The sequence below is a fragment of the Elephas maximus genome, chromosome 2 (genome assembly GCF_024166365.1).
Source record: "Elephas maximus indicus isolate mEleMax1 chromosome 2, mEleMax1 primary haplotype, whole genome shotgun sequence".
Classification (NCBI taxonomy): Eukaryota; Metazoa; Chordata; class Mammalia; order Proboscidea; family Elephantidae; genus Elephas; species Elephas maximus.
This window is the reverse complement of record NC_064820.1, coordinates 196,145,913-196,164,892: the sequence shown is the minus strand read 5'-3', so window position 1 is coordinate 196,164,892 and position 18,980 is coordinate 196,145,913. Positions and strand designations below refer to the sequence as shown.

Genomic DNA, 18,980 nt, shown 5'->3' with positions numbered 1-18,980 from the left:
TTTTTAAACTCAGAAAATAAATTCTAACTTTAAAATAGCCAACCAAAGATCTGACAGCTTATGTAGAACAGGGTAAACAGTGATGACTGGACTTTCCCTTCCAGAAAATCTTCTGGAGGAGAGACGACCAGTTAGCTCTCCTCATGTCTCAAATCACCCCAGGGTCCTTCTGAGCTCTCTGATGAGGGGCCATGGCTGTATGTGGCATGTAATGAGAATTAAGAGCAAGAGAAGACAAGAGAAGAACAAACATCTTGCTTTGGTGACAGGTTTTATACTTGATGCACTTTACAACATTATCAAAAAACCAAACCAAATCCATTGCCATAAAGTTGATTCCAACTCATAGTGACCGTATAGGACAGAGCAGAACTGCCCCATAGGGTTTCCAAGGAACACCTGCTGGATTTGAACTGCCGGCCTTTTGGTTAGCAGCTGAGCTCTTAAACATTGTGCCACCAGGGCTCCACTTTACAACCTTGGGCCCTTATTATTCATTTCTTGTCTACAAAAGGGGAAATCTACAAACAGATAAATGTTTACAAATTGTTTTGATGCCCATACCCTTAAAGGGAATTAATACTTATAGAACACTTCTATAAGTCCTGAAAGATGGCTATGTGCTTTAGATGTTCATCTTGAAGTCAAACAACTCTATGATATGAGTAGTATGACCCTATTTTAGAGTTAAACAAAAAAAGACTCAGGGAGTTAAGGTGAATGGCTGGTAAGTGGCAGTGTAGGGAATGGCTGAAGAAGTTCTGGGGGAAAATGGGCCTAGTGAATAAGTATTTATTAAAGGCACAAAATAAATTATAGGAGGGGCAGAAAAGATTCACAGATGTGTTCTAGATGGCTGAGGTTCTTTAAGAAGGTAAGAAACAAAGACGAAGTAGAAAAATCCACTCTGTCCAGCTTAACTGTCAACTAAAAATCTGAGCTATGTGTATACAGAGAAGGGTGACGTGGTCTCCCATAGGCATCTACTGGTGGCTTTGTGTAGTCATACTGTGCCTACGAAAAGCCCCACAGTCTTCACTAGGGAATCTGATAAACTCTCTCTAGTCCCGCAAGTGTTCTTAATGACGGACAGATTATCCATTAAGTATCACCAACTTGAGGTGAACCCACTGGGAAAAAATAATGAGCTAATGGTTGAGTGGAGTCACTCAGAAGCAGAAGACAAGAGAAAAATAAAAACAAAAAAGAGAAGAAAAATCACCCTCCAAAGCCAATTCAATGTGACCACCTGACACCTGCTAAGCTGGATCACTGATTGCCCCAACAAGGAGGAGAATGCATCCTTTGACTTTTTGTACTCAAGTCAGTCTTCTTAATGTTGGGAACGGAGTTGTGGGTAATGAAAAAATAGCTTCACGTTGTGGGACTTAGCCACACATTTTTCCCTTACACATCTGGTTTAGTCCTCATAGATCGAGGACCAATGGGAAGCTGCATCCTCACTAAAGTCTTAAAATTGAATTTCCTCCCTGAAGGGCAGGGAGTAATGATTTTGGAGGCACTGAAGTGTCAAGAGATTATCTCTGTGATATGGGAGCTGTGATAAGGGCATTAGAAAGAGAAAGACCCAGAGTCGAAGACAAGCATCTGATGAAGTCCTGTGATGAGCCAGACACTCTAAGAGGCACTTTACATGTCATCTCATTTAATGGCCTTGTGAGGTATGTTTTCATCTTCATTTTACAGATAGGAAAGCTGAGGCTTAGAAAGGTAAAGTGACTTGTATGATGCCAGTATTTAAGTGTGCAGCTGAAATTTGGACCCTGATCTGACTCTAAACTGCCTGGTCTCCATAGCGATGGAACGATAACAATGTTGAGTCTATACTGGGCCTGTCCTCTCATGCATGGACTCCAGTCACAGTAGCTTTATCCTAGGCCTATACAAAAGAACCCCAATCCTTAGAACAAGTTATGTTAGCTCACCTCTCTTGTGTCTTTATCTGGTATTAGCGTCTGGAAGAAGAGATGATGCACCGGAGGGCGTAAAAAGTACTTCAGTCTATGCAGGCATGGTCTGTTGAGCAGCCTGCCTTGTGGTGTTCGTACTTGTACCTGGGCAGACCCAGGCTTGGCAGGCTCTGACAGTGATATCTCTTTTCTGGCTGGGGTTTCCAGGACAGAAAGCCAAGGAACTTTCTCTAAGGGAGACTGTGGACTGGGAGAGCAGCTCCTAGAGGATGAAGCTGAGATATCCATAGGAGTGTCATGGTTCTGTACATCATTCTGGGGTAAGTCAGGCTTATCTTGTGGTAAGTCAGGCAAGTCTCTAAGTGGGCGTGGCATATCTCCAGAGGTATGCAGCACATCTTCTGGTAAGTGTGGCACGTCTCCTGTTAAGTGTGGCCCATCTCTTGGTGAGTGTGGTGTATTTCCTGGTGACTGTGACACATCTGCTGACAGGGGTACATCTCCAGGTGAACGTGGCATGTCTTCTGGTGACGGTGGCATGGCTCCAGGTAAATGTGGAACATCTTCAGGTGACAGTGGCATGTCTCCAGGTGAATGTCGCATGTCTGTTGGTGTCTGTGGCATGTCTGCTGGTGACTGTGGTGCATCTTGCAATGACTGTGGCATGTCTTGCAAGTGTGCCACATTTAGTGGATATGATATGTTTTGAGGTGGGCCTGGTACCTCTTGAGGTAGGCCTAGAGAGTCTTGAGGTGGGCAGAGTGAGTCTTGAGGTGGGTTTGGTGAGAGCTGAGGAGGCCACGATGAGTCCTGAGGCGGGCTCGGTGAGTGCTGAGGAGGCCACAATGAGTCTTGAGGTGGGCTTGGTGAGAGCTGAGGAGGCCACAATGAGTCTTGAGGTGGGCCTGGCATATCCTGCTGAGGGCATGGCTCATTCTGAGGGCAGGGCACATCTTGAGAAGGGCATGGAACTTCTTGAGGTGGGTGAGGCAAGGCTTGTGGTTGGCACTGCATGGTTTGTGGAGGGCATGACAAGGCTCGTGGTGGGCATGAGGAAGCTCGTGGAGGACATGGTGAGGCTTGTAGTGGGCATGGCGAGGCTTGCAGTGGGCATGGCAAGGGTGCCCTTTGATTGCTGCTGCTACCATTATTGCTTGTTGGGGATGGGAAGTGAACATCTGAAGTTAGCTGTAGGCTTGCCAAGAAGCCAAAGTCACCTTTGAATGCTGTTGAGCTACAATTGGGCTCTGCTGGATAAACAGAGTCCTGACTGATGGATGTAAGGTGCTGGGGACATTCAAATGTAGTCTCTTCCAACAGGTCCAAATCCACAGGATCGTTGTTAACGACTCTCTGTGTGCCAGGCCTAGAGCTTCGGTCCACCCGCCCTTCCATTACCTCTTTGTTGGAGAGGTTGGCACATGTCTGCAGACTGGTTGGCTCCTTCTGAGAGGGAGCAACAGATTCTTGAGTCAAGTCAAGAGTGGCAATTGGGCTATCTTCTTCCTCAGTTCCTGTCAGGTCGATCACACAGAGTCCATTACGATCCTTTGCCCTTGGTCTGGTTTCTCTAGTTAAGTCGATAAAGTCCTGTTGAAGGATTGTGAGAAGATAAGAGGTCAAGTAGGGATTCTCAGTTTTACGAGAAGACTTAAATCTTGAGCATTATTTTACCTTTTCACTTCACTGATAATTTACACATCTTCTATAACATAAACACTGCTTTCTATGGTTAACATTTAGATACCATCAAAGCTGTCAACCTCTATACCTTCTTAAATTATCCAAATGTCATATGCACATAACTGGGAGCATAGTGGGAATTTTTTTCAGGGACAGGGGAGAGGTAGGGGAGATTTCAACCTTAAGTTACAAAGTAATAAGCAACCTTTGTTTGGAAAAGCAAATACATAGGATAAGTACAACAAAAGCTAAACAAGAAGGGACTAATACAAAAAATCTACTATGTGCTAAGAACATGTTGAGTGTTCTCACACAATATCTTTAATTTTCATAAAAATCTTATAAGGTAGGCATTATCATCTCCATTATACAGATGAGGAAACTGAAGTTCAGGCGGACTGGATGGCAACTAACAACAAGGTTATCTACCCAAGAACTGTACAGCAAAACCTGGAACCTGTGTAAGGCAGAAACTTGTTAGAGAAGGAAAACTCAAATATTTTCCACTAAAAGGAGCGACAGAAAAGTGGTGAGACTGCACCCTGTCAAAGGCAGAAAAGTTGCGAAAACCAGAAAAACAAGCCAGTCCCATCGAGTTCTGTCTCTCACAGACTTCACTGTACAAGCATACATAGTATTCCATTGCATGGACGTACCACATTCACGTTGATGAGTGTCTGGGTTGCTTCCAGCTTGGGACTTTTAGGAGTAAATCTGCTATGAACACCAGGTACAAGTCTTTGTGTAAACATATTCTTTTCTTGGGTAAATATCTAGGAGTGAAACTGCTGTGTAACAGAGGGGTATATTTAATTTTGTAGAAAACTGCCAAAAAGTTTCCAAAGTAGTTAAATTATTTTAGATTGTTATCAGCAGTATACAAGAGTTCCAGTTGGCTCTACATTCTCTCCAGTGAACAGTATTATCGATCTTTTTCATTTTAACCATTTCAATAGGTAGGAAGTATCATTTCATTGTGGTTTTCATTTACATTTCCCTGATGACTAATAATTCTGAGCATTCTCTCTTGTGCTCATTGGCCACTCATTTATCTTTTTTTGTGAAGTATCTTTTCAAATAATTTGCACATTTTGATATTAGGTTGTTTGCCTTCCTTTCTATATACTGAATACAAGCCCTTCTTCAGGTATACATACTGGTAATATTTTCTTGACTCTGTAGCTTGCTTTTTTTATTTTCTTAATGGTGTCTTCTGAAAAGCAAGAGTTTTAAGTCCAAATTATTAAAAAAAAATTTTTTTTTACAGTTCATGCTTTTTATGTCTTAAGAAATCTTTGCATTCTCTAAGGTGGCAAAGATTTTCTCCTGTGACTTCTATAGTTTTAACTTCTATACTCAGGTCTTTGAGTTAATCTCTGAGCTAATACAGTGTGAGGTAAAGGTCGATGGTCTTTTTTCCTCTTTTTTTTCATACAGCTATCCAGTTTTTACAGCACCATCTGCTGAAAATGAATTGAATTACCTAGCATCTTTGCTGAAAATTAATTGACCATAACTATGTGTGTCCATTTCTGAACTCTCTATTCTGCTCTACTGATTGCTTGCTGGGGAAAGAGAGTGAACATCTGAATGAAGTCAGCTGTAGGCTGTGTGATGATATGTCTTTCATATAATCAGTACCACACTACCTTGATTACCACAGCTTGAACTAATAAGCCCTCCAACTTTGTTTTTCTTTTCTAAAATTGTTCTGTCTATTTTAGTTTGCTTTTTTAGAATCAGCTTGTCAATTTCTGCAAAAAATCCTGCTGAAATTTTGATTGAGATAGTATTGAACGTATTCATCATATATATATATAAATTTAGAAAGGAGGGGCATCTCAAAAATATTTAGCCTTCCAATTTATGAATGGGATATAACTATTTGTTTACTTAGATCTCTTTCAACTATGTTTTGTAGGTCTTAGAGTATTCAACAACATTGAAAATGAAATCTATTTTTAATTTCATTTCCTAATTCTTCATTGCTAGTATAGAGAAATACTATTCATTTAATATATACTAATCCTGTATCCTGAGACCATGACGAAAGGCATGGCAATCTACTTCCAAAAAAAAAAAAAAAATCAGCCAAAGGTGTGATCCATTCCTCTATGGATCACAACGGTCCAGTCCCATTGTGCATGTGGTTCCCATGAGTCAGTGGCTGACTTGATGGCAGCCAACAACAACATCCTGAGACCTAACTTCACTTACGAGTTTGAGTAACTTTTTTGTAGATTTTTTTACAGTTCTGTATAAACAATCATACTGTGAACAAAGTTTTACTTCTTCCTTTCCAATATGTATGCTTTTTCTTTTTCTTGTCTTCCTGCCATATCTAAGACATCCAGTATAATTATGAACAGAACAGGTGAGAAGAGACATTCTTGCCCTGTTTCTGAACTTAGAGGACAGAATTTCAGTCCTTCATCATTAAGTATAGTGTTAGCTGTGGGTTTTTCATAGATTCCCTTTATCAAGTTAAGGAAGTTCCTTTCTTTTCCTACTTTACTAAGAATAGGTATTATATTTTGTCAAATGCTTTTCCTGCATCTATTGAGATGATGATATGATTTCCTCCTTCACTTCATTAATACAGAGATTACATGTTAAATGTTAAACTAACCTTGCAATCCTGCGACAAACTCCACTTGGTTATGATGTATTATCCATTTTATATATTGTTGGGTTTAATTTATCAGTATTTTGCTAAAAATTTTTACAGAGTCATGCGGGAATATTAATTTGTACTTTCCTATTCTTGTAATTTCTTTTTCTGGTTTTGATATCAGAATAAAACTAGCTTCATAAAGTGATTCATAAAGTGTATGCTAAGCAAATAATCGGAGAAGTTGGGCTATATGAAGAAGAATGGGGCATCAGGATTGGAGGAAAACTCATTAACAAACTGCATTATGCAGATGACATAACCCTCCTTGCTGAAAGTGAAGAGGACTTGAAGCACTTACTGACAAAGACCAGAGCCTTCAGTATGGATTAACACCTCAACATAAAGAAAACAAAAATCCTCATGACTGGACCAATGAGCAACGTCATGATAAACAGAGAAGAGACTGAAGTTGTCAAGGATTTCATTTTACTTGGATCCACAATCAACATCCATGGAAGCACCAGTCAAGAGATCAAAAGACGCAGTGCACTGGGCAAATCTGCTGCAAAGGACCTCTTTAAAGTGTTGAAAAGCAAAGATGTCACCTTGAAGACTAAGGTGTGTCTGATGAAGCTGTGGAATTTTTAATCGCCTCATACGCATGTGAAAGCTGGACAATGAATAAGGAAGATTGAAGAAGACTTGACGCCTTTGAATTATGGCATTGGTGAAGAATATTGAATATACCATGGACTGCCAAAAGAACAAACAAACCTGTCTTGGAAGAGGTACAACCAGAATGCTCCTTAGAAGCAAGGATGGCGAGACTGTGTCTTACATACTTTGGACATGTTGTCAGGAGGGATCAGTCCCTGGAGAAAGACATCATGCTTGGCAGAGTACAGGGTCAGCGGAAAAGAGGAAGACCCTCAACGACATGGCTTGATGCAGTGGCTGCAACAATGGGCTCAAGCATAGCAAAGACTGTAAGGATGACGCACGACTGGGCAGTGTGCATCTGTTGTGCATGGGGTCACTATGAGTCGGAAGTGACTCGACGGCACCTAACAACAACAACATAAAGTGATTTGGGAACTATTCTCTCTCCCTCTATTTAGGCTGTATAGGATTGGTAACTTATCTTTCTTGTATGTTCAATAGAATTCATCAGTTAAGCTATTTGAGCCTGAAATTAGTTTTGTAGGAAGGTTTTAAATTTTAAGTTCAATTTCTTTAGTAGCTATACCAAAACCAAAAAACCCATTGCCATTGCCATCAAGTCGATTCTGACTCATAGCAACCCTATAGGACAGAGTAGAACTGCCCCATAGAGTGGGTTGAATTCAAACTGCTGACCTTTTGGTTAGCAGCTGTAGCTCCTAACCACTACACCATCAGGGTTTTCTTAGATGCTATAGGGCTATTAAAATTTTCGATTTCTTATGTCAGTTCAGTAATTTACATTTTGAGAAATTTGCCCATTTCATCTAAGTTGTTAAACTGTCATAAATTTGTTCAAAATAGTCCCTTATCATTCTTTTAATTCTATGCTTTATATAGAATTATTTATTCTCTTTTTTTATTCCAATATTGGTAACTTGTGTCTTCTGTATTTTTTATCCTTGATCAGTCTAGCTAGAACTTTATCAATGCTGTTAATATTTCCAAATCAGTTTTTCATTTGCTTTCTATTTCATTTATTTGTTGTTATCTTTATTATTTCCTTTGGATTTAATTTGCACTTCTTTTTTTTTGCTTCTGAGGGTGGAAGTGCAGATAATTGATTTTAGACTTTCTTTTCTAATATAAGCATTTAAAACTATAAACTTCCCTGTAAGTGCTGCTTTGGCTTCATCTCACAAAATTTAATATGTAGCAATTTTATTATCATGTAGTTTAAAATATTTTCTAATTTCCTTTGTGAATTCTTCTTTGATCCATGGGTTGTTTATAAGTGAGTTTTGCATTTCCTGAAACTTGGAGTTATAATAATTATTCTATTGTTGCTGATGTCTAATTTCTGTTCATTATGGTCAGAAAACATACTCTGTAAGATTTGAATCTTATAAAATATTTTAAATCTTGTTTTATGGCCTAACATATGGCGCAGCTTGGTGAATATTTCCTGTGCATTTGGGGAAAAAAAAGTGTATTCTTAAGTGTTGGACATAGTTCTATAAATGTCAATTAAAAAAAACCAAAAAACCACTGCTGTTGAATTGATTCTTACTCATGGTGACCCTACAGGACAGAGCAGAACTGCCCCATAGAGTTTCCAAGGAGTGGCTGCTGAGTTTGAAATGCTGACCTTTTGGTTAGCAGCCAAGCTCCTTAACCACTGGGCAACCAGGTCTCCTAAATATCATTAAAAAAAAAAAAAATCTAAACCCACTGCTGTCGAGTTTATCCTGGCTCATAGCGACCCTGTAAGAAAGAGCAGAACTGCCCCATAGAGGTTCCACGGAGCACCTGGCAGATTCAAACTGCTGACCTCTTGGTTAGCAGACAGAGCACTTAAACACTACGTCACCAGGGTTTCCAAATATCAGTTAGGTCATGGTAATTGTTAGTGTCTTTCAGACCTTTGGTGTCCTTACTTTTGGGTGGAATGTACTTGTGCTATTAATGACTGCCCCTATGCATCTGTCAGCTTGTTGTGCTGCGGAGGCTTATGTATTGCTATGATGCTGGAAGCTGTGCCACAGGTATTCAAATACCAGCAGTGTCACCCGTGGCGGACAGGTTTCAGCTGCGCTTCCAGACTAAGACAGACTAGAAAGAAGGACCCGGCAATCTACTTCCGAAAAGAATTAGCCAGTAAAAACCTTATGAATAGCAGCAGAACATTGTCTGATACAGTGTCGGAAGATGAACCCCTCAGGCTGGAAGGTACTTAAAAGACAACTGGGGAAGAGTTGCCTCCTCAGAGTAGAGTCGCCCTTAATGATGTGGATGGAGTCAAGCTTTTGGGACCTTCATTTGCTGATGTGGCACGACTCAAAAATGAGAAGAAACAGCTGTAAACATCCACTAATAATCAGAATGTGGAATGTACAAAGAATCTAGGAAAATTGGAAATTGTCAAAAATGAAATGGGATGTGTAAACATCAATATTCTAGGCATTAGTGAGCTGAAATGGACTGGTATTGGCTAATTTCAATTGGACAATCATATGGTCTACTATGTGGGGAATGACAACTTGAAGAGGAATGGCATTGCATTTGTCAGAAGGAACACTTCAAGATCTATACTGAATTACAACATTGTCAGTGATAGAATAATATCCATATGCCTACAAAGAAGTCCAGTTAATACAACTATTATTCAAATTTATGCACCAACCACTAAGGCGAAAGATGAAGAAACTGAAGACTTTTACCAGCTTCTGCAATCTGAAATTGATCAAACATGTAATCAGAATGCATTGATAATTATTGGTGACTGGAACATGAAAATTGGAAACAAAGAAGAAGGGTGAGTAGTTGGAAAACATGGCCTTGGTGGTAGAAACGATGCTGGAGATTACATAATAGAATTTTGCAAGACCAACGAATTCTTCTTTGCAAATACCTTTTTTCAACAACATAAACGGTGACCATACATATTGTCTTCGTCATCTAGTGCTGTTCTAACAGAAATACCACAAGTGGGTGGCTTTAACAAAGAAAAATTAATTTTTTCACAGTAAAGTAGGCTAAAAGTCAAATTCAGGGCATCAGCTCCAGGGGAAGGCTTTCTCTTTCTGTCAGCCTTCTCATCAATCTTCCCCTCGACTAGGAAGCCTCCCTGCCCGGGGACCCTGAGTCCAAGGGATTGCGCTCTGTTCCCGGTACTGCTTTCTTGGTGGTGTGAGGTCCCCCCTCTCTGCTTGTTTCCCTTTCCTTTTATCTCCTGTAAGATAAAAGGTGGTGCAGGCCATACTCCAGGGAAACTCCCTGGAACCTCTGGAAGGGTGTTACAGTCCCACCCTAATCGTTTCTAACATAAACTTACACTCACAAAATGGAGGACAACCGCGCAATACTGGGAATCATGGTCTAACCAAATTGACACCTTTTTTGGGGGCACAATTCAATCCATGACACACATGGACCTTGCCAGATAGAATATGCAGGAATCAAAGCGACTACATCTGTGGAAAGAGATGATGGAAAAGCTCAATATCATTAGTCAGAACAAGGCCAGGGGCCGACTGCAGAACAGACCATCAATTGCTCACATGCAAGTTCAAGTCGAAACTGAAGAAAATTAGAACAAGTCCATAAGAGCCAAAGCATGACCATGAGTATATCCCACCTGAATTTAGAGACCATCTCAAGAACAGATTTGATGCATTGAATGCTAATGACCTGACACAAGATGAGATGTGGAATTACATGAAGGACATCATACGTGAAAGCAAGAGGTCATTAAAAAGACAGGAAAGAAAAGACCAAAATGGATGTAAGAAGAGACTCTGAAACTTGCTCTTGAATGGCAAGTAACTAAAGCGAAAGGAAGAAATGATGAAGTAAAAGAGCTGAACAGTAGATTTCAAAGGGCGGCTCGAGAAGACAAAGTAAAGTATTATAATGACATGTGTGAAGAGCTGGAGACAGAAAACCAAAAGGGAAGAACACGCATGGCATTTCTCAAGCTGCAAGAACTGAAGAAAAAATTCAAGCCTAAAGTTGCAATATTGAAGGATTCTATGGGGAAAATACTAAATAACACAAGAAGCATGAAAAGAAAGATGGAAGGAACACAGAGTCCTATACCAAAAAGAAGTGGTTGATGTCCAACCATTTCAGGAGGTAGCACAATCATCAGGAACGGATGGTACTGAAGGAAGAAGTCCAGGCTGCAGTTAAGGCAATGGCGAAAAACAAGGCTCTGGGAATTGATGGAATACCAATTGAGATTTTTCAACAAACAGATGCAGTTCTGGAAGTACTCACTTATCTATGCCAAGAAATTTGGAAGACAGCTACCTGGCCAACCGACTGGAAGAGATCCATATTTATGCCTATTCCCAAGAAAGTGATCCAACTGAATGCGGAAATTATCGGAATGCAGAAATTTTTTGGTTTTTTTGAAATTTTTTGGTTTCGTTTTTTTATCATTAATTTCACATGCAACTAAAATTTTGCTGAAGATCATTAAAAAGCAGTTGCATTAGTACATTGACAGGGGACTCCCAGAAATTCAAGCCGGATTCAGAAGAGGACGTGAAACCAGCGCTATCATTGCTGATGTCAGATGGATCCTGGCTGAAAGCAGAGAATACTAGAAAGATGTTTATTTGTGTTTCATTGACTATGCAAAGGCATTCGACTGTGTGGATCATAACAAATTATGGACAATACAGTGGAGAATGGGAATTCCAGAACACTTAATTGTGCTTATGAGGAAACTGTACCTGGATCAAGAGGCAGCCATTCAAACAAAATAAGGGGATACTGTGTGGTTTAAAGTCAGGAAAGGTATGCATCAGGGTTGTATCCTTTCACCATACTTATTCAATCTGTATGCTTAGCAAATAATCTGAGAAGCATCAGGATTGGAGGAAGACTCATCAACAACCTGTGTTATGTAGATGATACAACCTTGCTTGCTGAAAGTGAAGAGGACTTGAAACACTTACTGAGGAAGACCACAGACTACCTTCAGTATGGATTACACCTCAACATAAAGAAAACAAAAATCCTCATGACTGGACCAATAAGCTACATCAAGACAAACGGAGAAAAGACTGAAGTTGTCAAGGATTTCATTTTACTCGGATCCACAATCAACACCCATAGAAGCAGCTGTCAAGAAATCAAAAGACACATTGCACTGGGCAAATCTGCTGCAAAAGACCTCTTTAAAGTGTTGAAAAACAAAGATGTCACCTTGAAGACTAAGGCGCGCCTGACCCAAGCCATGGTTTTTTGAATCACCTCATATGCACTTGAAAGTTGGATGATGAACAAGGAAGACCAAAGAAAAATTGATGCCTTTGAATTTTGGTGTTGGTGAAGAACATTGAATATATCACGGACTGCCAAGAGAACGAGCAAATCTGTCTTGGAAGAAGTACAAGCAGAATACTTCTTAGAAGCAAGGATATTGAGACTATGTCTCACATACTTTGGACATGTTATCAGAGGGACTAGTCCCTGGAGAAGGACATCATGCTGGGTAAAGTAGAGGGTCAGTGAAAAAGAGGAAGACTCTCAATGAGACGGACTGACACAGTGGCTTCAACAATGGGCTCAGGCATAACAATGAGTTTGAGGATGGTGCAGGACCGGGCAGCGTTTCATTCTGTTGTACATAGGGTGGCTAAGAGTTGGAACCAACCTGACAGCAGCTAACAATAACATTGATGACTGAGAGGTATACTAAAGTCTCTAACAATGACTATGACTTTGACTATTTCTCCCTTTAGTTCTATCAGTTTTTGCTGCATGTATTTGGAAACTCTGTTCGATTACATTATTAATTGTTATACCCTCCTCATGTACTGACCCATTTGTTATTATGAAGAATACTTCTTAGTCTCCAGCAATTCTCCTTCTGTTGATGTATATTTTTTTCTTGAATTAATATAGCCAATCCAATTTTTAAAAATTTTGGTAAAATGTATAACATAAAATATACCATCTTAACTCTTATACACTGCTGGTGGGAATGTAAAATGGTACAACCACTTTGGAAATCTATCTGGTGCTTCCTTAAAAAGTTAGAAATAGAACTACCATACAACCCAGAAATCCCACTCCTCGGAATATATCCTAGAGAAATAAGAGCCTTTACACGAACAGATATATGCACACCCATGTTTATTGCAGCACTGTTTACAATAGCAAAAAGCTGGAAGCAACCAAGGTGTCCATCAATGGATGAATGGATAAATAAATTATGGTATATTCACACAATGGAATACTACGCATCAATAAAGAACAGTGATGAATCTGTGAAACATTTCATAACATGGAGGAACCTGGAAGGCATTATGCTGAGTGAAATCAGTCAGATGCAGAAGGACAAATATTGTATAAGACCACTATTATAAGATCTTGAGAAATAGTTTAAACTGAGAAGAACACATTCTTTTGTGGTTATGAGAGGGGGGAGGGAGGAGGGGTAGGAGAGGGTTATTTACTGATTAGATAGTAGATATGAACTGCTTTAGGTGAAGGTAAGGACAACACTCAGTATAGGGAAGGTCAGCTCAACTGGACTGGAGCAAAAGCAAAGAAGTTTCCGGGATAAACTGAATGCTTCAAAGGTCAGCGGAGCAAGGGCGGGGGTTTGGGAACTATGGCTTAAAGGGACTTCTAAGTCAATTGGCAAAAGAAATTCTATTAAGAAAACATTCTGCATCCCATTTTGAACTGTGGCATCTGGGGTCTTAAATGATAACAAGTGGCCATCTAAGATGCATCAATTGGTCTCAACCCACCTGGATCAAAGGAGAAGGAAGAACACCAAGGTCACAAGATAATTATGAGCCCAAGAGACAGAAAGGGCCTCACGAACTAGAGACTTACATCATCCTGAGACCAGAAGAACTAGATGGTTCCCCACCACAACCGATGACTGCCCTGACAGGGAGCACAACAGAGAACCCCTGAGGGAACAGGAGAACAGTGGGATGCAGACCCCAAATTCTCATAAAAGGACCAGACTTAATGGTCTGACTGAGATTAGAAGAATACTGGCGGTTGTGGTCCCCAAACCTTCTGTTGGCCCAGGACAGGAACCATTCCCGAAGACAACTCATCAGACGTGGATTGGACTGGACAATGGGTTGGAGAGAGATGCTGATGAGGAGTGAGCTACTTTTATCAGGTGGACACTTGAGACTGTGTTGGCATTTCCTGTCTAGAGGGGAGATGGGAGGGTAGAGAGGGTTAGAAACTGGCAAAATGGTCACGAAAGGAAAAACCGGAAGGAGGGAGCAGGCTGACTCATCAGGGGGAGAGTAAATGGGAGTATGTAGTAAGGTGTATATAAGTTTATATGTGAGAGACTGACTTGATTTGTAAACTTTCACTTAAAGCACAATAAAAATTATTTAAAAAAAAATTTACCATCTTAACCATTTTAAGTGTACAATTCAGTGGCATTAAGTATATTCACAATGTTGTATAAACATCATCATTATTTATTTCTATAACTTTTTCATCAGAAATTCTGTACCCACTAAGCAGTAACTCCCCACTCTCTCTTCCCTCCAGCCCCTGGTAACCTCTATTCTACATTGTCTCTATAAATTTATCTATTTTAGACACCATAAACAAGTAGAATCTAACATTTGTTGCTTTGCGTCTGGTTTATTTCACTTAGCATAATGTTTTCAAGGCTCATTCATATGCTAGTATTATCAGCACTTCCTTCCTTTTTATGGCTGATTAATAGTCCACTGTTTGTATATACCACATTTTGTTTATCCGTTCATTTGTTGGTGGACATGAGTTGCTTCCACCCTTTATCTATTGGAAATAATGCATCTATGAACATTGGTGTACAGTATCTGTTAGAATCTCTGTTTCAATATTTTTGTGTGTATATCTAAGAGTGAAATTACTGGGCATATGATAATTCTATGTTTAACATTTTTAAGGATCACCAAGCTGTTTTCCACAGCAGCCGTACCATTTTACATCCTACCAACAATACATGAGGGTTCCAATTTTCTCCACATCCTTGTCAATATCTGTTATTCCCCCTCCTTTTTAAAATAATAACCATCCTAACTGGATGTGAAAACCCTTTGCAGTTGAGTTGATTTTGACTCATAGTGACCCTACAGGACAGAGTAGAACTGCCCCATAGGGTTTCCAAGGCTGTAATCTTTATGGAAGCAGACTGCCTCATCTTTCTCCTTCGGAGAGTCTGGTGGATTCAAACTGCTAGTCTTTCAGTTAGCAGCCAAGCACTTAACATTGCACCACCAGGGCTCCTTTACTGGGTGTGAAGTAGTATTCAATTGTGGTTTTGACTTGCATTTTACTAATGAATAACGATCTTGAACATCTTTTCATGTGCTTATTGGCCATTTGTATATCTTTTTTGGAAGAATGTCTATTCAAGTCTTTGTCCATTTTTAAATTGGGTTGTATTGTCTTTTGTTCTTTATACAGCTGGATATTAATCTCTTACAAGATATATAATTTGCCAATATTTTCTTCTATTCTGTGGTTGTCTTTTCAATCTCTCGATAATGTCCTTTGATGCACAAAAGTTTTAATTTTGATGAAGTCTAATTCATCTCTTTTTCTTTCGTTATCTGTGCTTTTGCTTGCGTGTGATATTAATGATATTGTTCTAAAATTTCCACATTCAGTTGGATCATCTTTCTTGGGAATAGGCATAAATATGGACCTCTTCCAGTCAGTTGGTCAGGAAGCTGTCTTCCATATTTCTTGGCATGGACAAGTGAGCACCACCAGTGCTGCATCTGTTTGTTCAAACACCTCAATTGATATTCCATCAATTCCTGGAGCCTTGTTTTTTGCCAGTGCCTTCAGAGCGGCTTGGACTTCTTCCTTCAGTACCACTGGTTCTTGATCATATGCCACCTCTTGAAATGGTTGACTATCGACATAACCTTCCTTGCTGAAAGTGAAGAGGACTTGAAGCACTTACTGATAAAGACCAGAGCCTTCAGTATGGATTACACCTCAACATAAAGAAAACAAAAATCCTCACAAGTGGACCAATAAGCAACATCATGATAAACAGAGAAAAGATTGAAGTTGTCAAGGATTTCATTTTACTTGGATCCACAATCAACAGCCATGGAAACAGCAGTCAAGAAATCAAAAGAAGCATTGCATTGGGCAAATCTGCTGCAAAGGACCTCTTCAACGTGTTGAAGAGCAAAGATGTCACCCTGAAGACTAAGGTGTGCCTGACCCAAGCCATGGTATTTTCAATTGCATCATATGCATGTGAAAGCTGGACAATGAATAAGGAAGACCGAAGAGTTGACACCTTTAAATTGTGGTGTTGGCAAAGAATATTGACTACACCATGGACTGACAAAAGAATGAATAAATCTGTCTTGGAAGAAGTGCGGCCAGAATGCTCCTTAGAGGGAAGGATGGCGAGACTGGGTCTTACATATTTGGACATGTTGTCAGGAGGGATGAGTCCCTGGAGAAGGACATCATGCTTGGCAGAGTACAGGGTCAGCGGAAAAGAGGAAGACCCTCAACGAGGTGGACTGATGCAGTGGCTGCAACAATGAGCTCAAGCATAACAACGATTGTAAGGATAGCGCAGGACGGGGCAGTGTTTTCGTTTTGTTGTGCATAGGGTCGCTATGAGTCGGAACTGACTCGACGGCACCTAACAGGAACAAGAACACACGTTAGCTTTGGGTTTTTCATAAATGCTTTTCATCAATGCCTTTGACCAAGTTCCCTTTTATTCCTAGTTTATTGTCTTACGTGAAAGCATGTTGGATTTTTGTCAGATGCTTTTTCTGCATCAACTGAGATGATCATGTGGTTTTTTCCGTCATTCTATTAGTGACTTTATAGATCAGAGTAGAATTGCCCCATAGGGTTACTAAGGAGCGGCTGGTGGATTTGAACTGCCAAACTTTTGGTTAGTAGCTGCATGCTTAACCACCAGGGCTCCTCATTCTATTAATGTTGTGTGTTACAATGACTAATTTTCATATGTTGAACCACCCTTGTATTCTAGGGATAAATTCCACTTGCTCATAGTCTGTAATCTTAATATGCTGCTGGATTCAGTCTGCTAGTATTTTATTGAGGATATTTGCATCCATATTCATAAGTGATACTGGCCTGTGATTTTCTTTTCTTGCAGTGTCTTTGGTATCAGGGTAATACTGGTCCATAAAATAAGTTTTATGCATTCCCTCCTCTTCTGTTTTTTGGAAGAGTTTGAGAAGGACTGGTGTTAATTCTTCTTTAAATGTTTGGTAAAATTCACACACAAAAAAAAGCCATCTGGGATTTTCTTGCTGGGAGCTTTTGGATTACTGATTCAATCTCCTTACTTGTTACAGGTCTACTCAGATTTTCTATCTTTTCTTGATCCAGTTTTAGTAGTTTGTGTGTTTCTAGGAATTTGTCTACTTCATCTACATTAACCAATTTGGTGGTATACGGGTATTCATAGTACTCTCTTATAACCCTTTTCACTTGTGTAAAATCAAAGAAATTCTCCACTTTCATTTCTGACTTTAGTAATTTAAGTGTTCTCTCTTTTTTCTTAGTGAATGTAACTAAAGGTTTGGCAATTTTGTTGGTCTTTTCAAAGAATCACCTTTTGGTTTTGTGGATTTTTTTTCTGTTGTTTTTCTACTCTCTGTTCTGTCCTGCTCACAGCGTCTGTGCTTTGGAAACCCTGGTGGCTTAGTGGTTAAGTGCTACAGCTGCTAACCAAGAGGTCAGCAGTTCAAATCCACCAGGCGCTCCTTGGAAACTCTATAGGGCAGTTCTACTCTGTCCTATAGGGTTGCTATGAGTCGGAATCGACTCGATGGCAATGGGTTTGGTTTGGGTTTGGCTCTGCTAGCTTTAGGTTATGTTTGCTCCCCTTTTTCTAGTTCCTTAAGGTGTACAATTAGGTTATTGATCTGAAAAAATATATATATAACTGTTTACAGGCGTAAAGCACCCTTTTAGCACTGCTTTTGTGTATCCCATAAGTTTTAGTATGTTGTATTTTGGTTTTCATCAGGCTCGAAGTATTTTCTAATTTCCTTATATTTTTTTCTTTGACCCATTAATTGTTGGTAAGAGTGTGTTGTGAATTTGTGGATTTTCTTTTTGTTACTGATTTCTAGTTTTGTTCCACTGTGATCAGAAAATGTATGTTCCATGAATTCCATCTTTTTAAATTTACTAATGAGGCAGACAGCCTCAGAGCCCAACCCTTCTGAGAGACATCTGCTCTGACTTATCCTCCTACACTGAGCAAAATAAGCTACCCTTTCTTCTGAAATTATCCTGGACAAGATAACCACAGAACTGACCATAGATGGCCTCAACCCACCTCTGGGTGGAGACTTAACATCCTAATGAAGAAAAATCCATCCCTTCCTCCATCCTGGGGGATCAAACCTTTGTCTAAAGAAAATGCATAATCATCGCCAAGCTCTGAGTGTCTGCATGAAGATCAATCTTGAATATTCGTGATGAACTTGCATTTCCTTGTCTGCTCTCTGTAAAAGCCCCCTCCCCAAGCTGCCTATGAGCAGTCTTGGAGGCAGCAGCCCTGATTGCTCCTTTCCTTGTACAATGAAATAAAGGCATCTTTCTGACCTTCCACCTCGGCCTCTATTGGCTGTAACAAGTCATGCTGAGCAAAACTTGGGGTTTTCACTCGGCAACACTAAGACATGTTTTGTGGCCTAACATATGGTCTATCCTGTAGGATGTTTTATGTGCACCTGAGAAGAATGTGTATTCTGCTGTTTTGGGTGGAGCGTTCTGTATCATTTAGGTCTAATTAATTTATAGTGTCGTTCAAGTCTTCTATTAACTTATAAATGTCCTGTCCAGTTGTTCTATCCATTACTGAAAGGTAGTACTGATGTTTCAAACTATTATTGTAAAACTGTCTATTCTTACCTTCTATTCTGTCAATTTTTGCTTCATGTATTTTGTGGCTTTGTTGTTAGGTGCATAAATGTTTACAATTGTTATATATTATTGATGGATTGAAATTTTTTATCAGATTATTCTGTCCTTCTTTATCTCCTGTGACATTTTTTGACTTAGTCTATTTTGTCTGACAA

At 39.7% G+C, this 18,980-nt stretch overlaps 1 protein-coding gene across 2 annotated transcripts in view; it reads right to left on the bottom strand.

The window, feature by feature from the left end:
* SIMC1 (SUMO interacting motifs containing 1) overlaps window positions 1–18,980 on the bottom strand; it is an 86,257-nt gene that overhangs the window by 32,680 nt on the left and 34,597 nt on the right. For both annotated transcript variants that reach the window (XM_049874364.1, XM_049874365.1), the window contains exon 2: window positions 1,947–3,521. In XM_049874364.1, the coding sequence (XP_049730321.1) occupies window positions 1,947–3,521 (1,575 nt within the window). The remainder of the gene's footprint in view (window positions 1–1,946; window positions 3,522–18,980) is intronic.